Source organism: Egretta garzetta, unplaced genomic scaffold, assembly GCF_000687185.1.
Source record: "Egretta garzetta isolate BGI_Z169 unplaced genomic scaffold, ASM68718v1 scaffold1030, whole genome shotgun sequence".
In the NCBI taxonomy this organism is placed as follows: Eukaryota; Metazoa; Chordata; class Aves; order Pelecaniformes; family Ardeidae; genus Egretta; species Egretta garzetta.
In genome coordinates, this window is record NW_009258308.1 from 313,737 (window position 1) to 321,275 (window position 7,539).

General features: G+C 41.5%; 1 protein-coding gene across 3 annotated transcripts in view; it reads right to left on the reverse strand.

Moving 5' to 3' along the window:
• Nucleotides 1-7,539, reverse strand: part of PGM2L1 (phosphoglucomutase 2 like 1) — a 40,125-nt gene that overhangs the window by 6,270 nt on the left and 26,316 nt on the right. For all 3 annotated transcript variants that reach the window (XM_035894596.1, XM_035894591.1, XM_035894584.1), the window contains exons 6-10: nucleotides 5,666-5,859; nucleotides 4,529-4,718; nucleotides 4,199-4,296; nucleotides 3,207-3,387; nucleotides 1,336-1,429 (exon numbers count right to left, since the gene is read on the reverse strand). In XM_035894596.1, the coding sequence (XP_035750489.1) occupies nucleotides 1,336-1,429; nucleotides 3,207-3,387; nucleotides 4,199-4,296; nucleotides 4,529-4,718; nucleotides 5,666-5,859 (757 nt within the window). The remainder of the gene's footprint in view (nucleotides 1-1,335; nucleotides 1,430-3,206; nucleotides 3,388-4,198; nucleotides 4,297-4,528; nucleotides 4,719-5,665; nucleotides 5,860-7,539) is intronic.

Here is a 7,539-nt window from a genome sequence, read left to right on the forward strand (position 1 = left end):
CGTACAAATATCTTAAGGGCAGAAGTCACGAGGATGGAAGCAGTCTGTTTGCAGTGGTGTCCAGCGACAGGACTAGGGGCAATGGGTGCAAACTGAAAAATAAGAGGTTTCAGTTGAATATGAGGAAAAATTTCTTTACTCTAAGGGTGACGGAGCACTGGAACAGGCTGCCCAGGGAGGTTGTGGAGTCTCCTTCTCTGGAGATATTCAAGGCCCACCTGGATGAAGTCCTGTGTAGAATGCTCTAGGAGAGCCTGCTTTAGCAGGGGGGTTGGACTGGATGATCTCCCGAGGTCCCTTCCAACCCTTGCGATTCTGTGATTCTGTGTGTGTGTGGTAACATCTGCTCTCTGAGGAGATCTCTCACAGCACAGTGGTAAACATAAAAATTTGCTTGTTTAGTGCAAGCACAGCCATACTGCAAAGAGTCTTGCCAGAAATTTGAATCAAGGGAAGCCGTACAGATACAGCCCGGGTAACCCATAAACCAGCACTCTGCAGTACTACCAAGATGCCTTCCTTCTGAAGAGATGCATGAGCAAGGTCTTAACTCCTTACAGTTAAAAGCTTCTTTAACTTTATGAACGTAACTGGCACGGACACACACCCTGTTCAGCGCATGCTTAATTTTCAAATGCCACATTATATGTGACTATGCTGTCCCAGAAAGCTGCCACTTATCCTAAGTAGTGAAGAATTCCTACAGCTGAAACAATCGCTACAGAATTCTCTACAGGTAAGCCGTGTCAGCAAGATTACCAAGATAAACAGCGTGCTCAAGGCAAGGTCAGTAGGAATATTCACACGCTTCCATAAGGTATTTCATGCTATTCCTGCACGTGTCTGGATTCCTCACATACTGTTCCGAAGTATAAGGGGACAGTGCACAGCTCCTGGAGGAACTGCAGTAGCAGTACGATAGGTAGCGTGACCGACACGAGCCACCTCCCAGCTCCATGTAGCCATTAACAGCGAGTCCTCACAGAGAGGACCTGTAAGATATTAAACTGATTAAGAACAGATCCGATCCTTAATCTCAGCTAAAAGGCCAAAACATAACAGCAGTTTGGCTCTGGCATCTCAGGATTTTCAACCCATATCAGAGCAGGTTTGTATCCAGAAACTGTACAAGCACAATATCAGAATCAGAGATTCATGAATCATTTATTATGATAGTGGGCAAGTGGATTGGATGAGAGCAAAATACCAATATTACTAACTACAGGAACAAAAATAAAGCACTGCTGTGTTTTGTTTCATGACTAAGACCACTCCTTTTTAGTCACATTTTCCCAGACAGTTCTCAACATTTTAAAGTGATATTAACACACATACCAATAGACTCTTCAAAAGCAAAGAGAACTTCTTTTCCGTTATCCAGGAGATCTTTTACTCTACTTCCAATCCATTTAAAACCAGGGAGTGTCTCCTGAAACAGAAAAAAGTTCAGTTTCAAGTCAAAGAAGAAAGTGTAGCCACTATTCCCTTCATTTCTGGGATGCTTCAGACTCAAACAAAAAAAAAAAAAAAAAAAAAAAAAAAAAAGATGCATTCTGAATTTTAGGGTCAATGGGAAAGACTGCTGCAGAGTCAAAACGCTAAAGCTTAAGGACATTTTCCTGACTTTCTTCAAATAATTACCCTGAACTTAAATCTAATTAATTGACAAAGAGAATAGGGGCAGTAAAAATTAACAAGTCATCTCTTCAGTTCTTCAGTTTAGATTATGAATCTAAGGCAAAGAGTGACTGGATAGCATTTATTAGCGAATACTCAGCTAGGACATGAATATCAAATCAAGGCATAAGCATGCTTGAGAGACTGTGGTTCTCTTCGAGATCAGATAAGATCTTCCTGGTGCTTATCAGATGAGACAACAGTACAAAGTTATTCAACGGAAAAGTTACAGAAATATAAACAGCAATTATGGGTGATGGGAGGGAAGAGCATCACTTGTGCTCTTCAAATCATGCAAAAGCAGTCAAAAGCTTAGAAACAGTCCTTTCTGGAGAGAAGGAAAGGACAAAGGGAAGCTTTTACAGGAGACCAAGGGGTTCTGTAAATTCCTAGCTTTTTTTTTCAGTCAAATATGTCCCTTTCCAGAAAAAAAAAAAAAAAATATGAACAGTATTCAGTGATATAATGAAATTCCCTACCAGACAGTGATATTCAACCTGATTAAGCATATCTGGACAGTCACTCAAAACAGTTTTCAGAGCTGCTTTCAATTTTAGTTTAATTTCTCATCGTTTGGCAAAACATTTTTTCCTATTGCACATGGATTTAATTAAGACATGTATTAAACAAGACCTGGATCTTTATATGCTTGTGTTAAGCTTTAGAGCGCTTGCATCTCTTATGGCTAACAACCAAAGGTCTCAGAAATCAGAGCAAGTGCCTAATTTGAATGCAGGATTTAAAATAATAACAGTCAGCCTACAGCAGCACCCCCATTTTCTTTTTTATCAAGTCCGGAATGAAACTACATTGAAGATCTGAATGTAAGAGTTCATCCATCTGTCACAATTTAAAGTAAAACCAAATTTAAAGTCTACTGGTGATCCAGGCACCTGAAGGAACATAGCAAGTGTGTGTTACAAATCCATCAAAAAGCACTCTGGTTTTGTAGCGAACACAGAGTTGTACGCACTTTCATTCTCTCACATAGAAGAGTTTTATCTCTACAAAAATCACAGAATGGTTTGGGTTGGCAAAGCCCTTTCAGCTCCCCCAGCCCAACCGTTCCCCTACCCCTGCCATCCCACCCCCAAACCCTGGAGCAGAGCCCGACCCCCCCGGCTCCCCCCTCCTCTCAGGCAGTTGTAGGGAGCGATGAGGGCTCCCCTCAGCCTCCTCTGCTCCAGGCTGAACACCCTCAGTTCCAAGGCAAAGGCATTTCTATGCTACGTAATTTAGGTTTTAACCTCTGTCACCTGTTACAGCCTCCTTGCAGCTTTGCATAAGTTGATCTCTCAGTCTGCATTCACTGTAACGTGCACTGAGAAACACTGCAGATGCTGACATCTGAGTTGTCTTAGGTAAAACAGCATTCTCGGCAAGTTGCGACGCATAAAAACTCCCAGCCAAAGGACTGGAAGTCATCTGCCTATTTTTCATTTTGTAAAGTCGTAAGTGGGGGGGCTCACTGGAGAAGGCTGCAATCAGATTTTACACTGCCAAGACGCCATCACAAAACCCACACTTACTTCAAAGTGAAAACCCTCTTTAAGTGCAATTGCCCTCAGAATTTTCGAGGAGACTGTGGTCGCTAACATGTAAACGTTCTTCACATCAGCATCTTCGGAGCAGTTGTCTTTCCAGCAAGAAAACATCCACCACCCAAACAAAGCTGCTAGCTCATTGCCAGTGAACACCTTCCAGCAGCCACTGCAGACGGGAGGGAAAAATATAAGGGCTCTGTTAGTTCTCCCAGGAGCACCCACTCAGGGGAGATGTTTTCTGCAGTCACCGGAACAGGAATCTCAGCACACTACTGACGAGCTGCTCTATACAAAGCCACCATACTATCAGGACTCCACATTTCTCACATCTCAACGATTTACAAGCCCAGTGCGTTCTGTTAGCAAGCAAAGATACCAATTAACTATCCTTACTGTCAGCTTTAAAACAGCTTAAGTCTTTTTAATTTATCAAAGTATAGCAGTCTATACGCTGCAGTCAGGCAATGCCTGCACAACCACGCATTATAGACAGTTACTTACACAATTATCAGAATTTTGGCCTGTTAGTGGAAGGAAAATAATTTCTATTCAATATGAAGAAGCCAGGGAAAAAAAGAAACAAACAAGCAAGCCCCCAAAAGCCCACAACAGCTAACTGTCCCAAGGCTGAATTTGTTTGCATAATAGAGGTAAAAAAATCAGGAACTACAAGCCTTTACTGTCTTTAGTAACCACTCAACTTTTCAGTCAAGTTTTGTTCAGCCATTTACTGTAAACCACATTGGTAAGTATTTAATCTGATCTTTTCTGAGTTATTAACTGGTTTTATTTAAAATACATTATTTCAAGTGGAGCTATAGCAAAAGACGAAGCTAGCAAGAAAAATATCCAAATAGCAAAGCCACAACAGGAAAGAGTGGGTTGAAGGTGTGTGCCTGTCAGCCATGTGGGGACATTCTGCAATTTTCACTACCACTTCTGCAGAAAGAGATAAAATAAAAGGTCCCATCACTTACTTTTCCTGCTGTTCTGCCACTGCTAGTCTATCTGCATCTGGATCAGTGGCCACTACTACTTTAGCGTTTTCTTTCTCTGCAAGCCTCAGTGACAACTCCTGGTGGGAGAAGAGGGAGGGGAAAAATCAAAATAAAATCACAAGAGCAAATGAACCCACAGTCTTCCTACTTACATATAACATGCAGTAAAAGAAAATCTCACACGGATTGCCCGCTGTATTAACACAGCTGAAAGCCAGGTACTCCCTCATCTCTTCCTCAATTTGTTTTTCAACACAGTATCATATACAAACAGAAATCTGATGAAGTAGAAAAAAAAAAAAAAAATACCAGCACAGATTCTCCTTCTTCAGGATTTGGGCATTTGACAGTTGAGAAGTCTGGATCTGGATCTTTTTGTTCAGGTACTGGAATGGGGGGCTGAAAGCCAAACGCTTTGAAAGCCAGCTGCACATAGTCGTGTCCAACTCCATGAAACGAGGTATGAACAAACTTCAGATTTGTTTGCACGTTTAGCTCCCTGAGAAGGAAAAAAGGATTTCAGTAAGATTTTAGTTACTTAGCAAGGCTACTTTCATGTGAGAAAGCAAAAGAAACTGCAATTACACTTTGTACTGTTCTGCTGATTTCTGCATTAGTTTCAAAGGAGGAATGAGTAAAAAGTGCTCACTTGGACTTTCACTAGAAATTGCTGGTTTAAAGCTTCTTCTCCTGGAAAATGAGATATTTACCTTCTGCTGAATCACCAGGAATGAACTGTTGATTTCTGCGTGAAACTTGAGCTCTTCCACCACCCTGAAGATCTTACTCTGGCTCTGTTCTACCTACTTTATTCATCCTCCTCCTTTTATTCTTGTCTTCTGCCCCACCTAAACTTTAAACTTAATCTCCTCTCCCCTATTCCATACACGTGCACCTCACCTTTACTCTGAATTTCTGCATTTTATTCAGAACTCTTTTAGCATATTCATTTGCACAAAATGGTTCACATCAGGGTGCTTTACTGCAGCCTAGCGTCCAAAGGCAGGATGCTGTATTGTCAAGAAGTATGGTTTAGTCCTAGCGATTGTGATCACCTAATTTAACGACACGTCAGAGAAGGGATGGGGTGAGACAGAATGGGGAGATGACCAAAAGTCATTCCCACCATGAAGAGCAGAGAGCAATGGCCTCAAGCAGACAGCGATGTCTGTAGCAGAGCAGAGCACCCAGCTTCTGTGAACCGTAAAGACAAAAATCAAGTCAATGATTTGTGACGATAAAAATCACTACAGGCAGGTCCAAAACTATTAAAGTTTTGGAAGACAGCCCAATCCACATACCCAAATAAAAAATGTTTATATGTCCGGCAACATTGCATGCTTTATTATTGAAGTCTATTTGTCAGCAGTCGGTTTTCCACATCTAACCCAAAGCTTGCTTAAAAAAAACCAACATAATTTAGGTACACCGTGTTTTATACAATACCTATGATAACAGATCTTTTTCAGATCCTCCATGTAACAGTCACAGATTTTCTTCAGAGGATCCTGTCTGAGGGGACTGGTGTCTACTAGATTCTCATTCCATGAGCCATTCCATGGTTCAACACACTCTTCAATACATTTTATAATTTCCTTATCGTGAGGAGAGGTGATCTGTGCTCCATTTTCCCAGTAAACCTGGTATAAGTTTAAGGAGAACAAGACAACAGTTTATTTACAAAGACTATCAACTTGATAAATTCTTTTAGCTACAGGTTTCCACATCCTTCCTGCTTCTTGAAGTCATCCAGAAGAGGCTACCATCAGGCTGGCTTGATTCTCAGAAGTTATTTGGAATCCCAGATTATGATTTCAGTTACGTAACGATAGCTACTCAGCAACATGATCTGTTTTCAACAAAAGCTGGTATTCCAACTATTATGACTGAAATCATCAGGATGTGAGAAACCGAAACTGGGCACTTACATTTGAGAGTGTTGTGCAAACAGCAACAGAAGAAAAACACTGCCTTCTACATAGTCTGGCATTCCTTTTGAAAAAGCAGCACAACTTGTTTTTGAAATCAAAGCAAACCAGATAAGCAGTGTGCCAAGGTACATGTTTTTCCATAACTGAACAACTGTAATCTTTCAGCTGGAAACACTATCAAACCCTGAACTATAAAGAGTCTTTGTTAAAGAATTATTTAGATGCCAGTTTTCCCACAGTTTGTTTCCAATGACATGGTTGAGTTCACGGTGCAAACTTTCTACTCGGACCAATCTGTCTCTTGTCTTGTCCGCTGGCTTTCGTGAAACCCATAGGTACTCAGTGTCTGCAAAACTATGGGTTTGTCAAGTTTGGTTAAAATTGTCCAAAACCTTCAGAAGCCGCTGAATTCACAGGGGAAATAGTGAAAGATAAAAGAATTCTTGTGGAAGACTAGAAAAACAATATCCTGACAAAAGTAAAATGCTTTGTGTCAGAAGACACAAACATAACAGCTTCTTGATAAATGGAGCACCTGGAAAACTGATGAGGCTTATTTTCTTAGTCATTGCTACAGCTAAGCAAAAGTGAAGGCTGGTGAAGTACTTTACAACTTGTTCCACAGAGCGCAAGCCTGGTACAGTCACCTCCAAGAGTTATCTCTGTGCAGAGTAAGACTGGTTTTCCCATCATTGCCACTACTTACGGACCTGTTACTAAGCTTCTAGAATGCTAAGTTTAGGTAAAGGTTAGAGTTCAGTTCAGATTCTTATAAAGTTTAGGAAGGAAACATTGCGTTACCATCCTGCATAAGCAGCATTTGCCAGTATGGATGGTTATACTGTTCCAAGCTTTCAAAATGAAGCCACACGCCTCTCTCAATGCCCAGAAAAACCACCTTACAGGGAGCAACACACTACTACAAAGCTTTATTTATCAACTCTTAAACCGTCACCATCTTCAGCACAGTTATTTACCGCGTGGACTAATTCACCTAAGCTCTAGCTTAGTTTTAAACTCACTTTTAAGTCTAAGAAGTGAACACATAACAAATTGCTTAAGCGCTTCTTCGGTTGCCGATGGAATTCTATGGACTCTATGCAATGTCACAGCAGACTTGTGCTCAAGATACACCAGCAGTGTGGTCTTAAGTTCCAGTCGCAGGAGAAAGTGTAATTCCAGTTACAGAAGGATGATCTTTATCAATGACCTGGATGAGGGGATTGAGTGTGCCCTCAGCAAATTTGCAGATGACACCAAACTGGGTGGGAGTGTTGATCTGCTTGAGGGGAGGAGGGCTCTGCAGAGGGACCTGGACAGGCTGGATCCATGGGCCGAGGCCAACTGCATGAGGTTCAATAAGGCCAAGTGCCGGGTCCTGCACTTTGG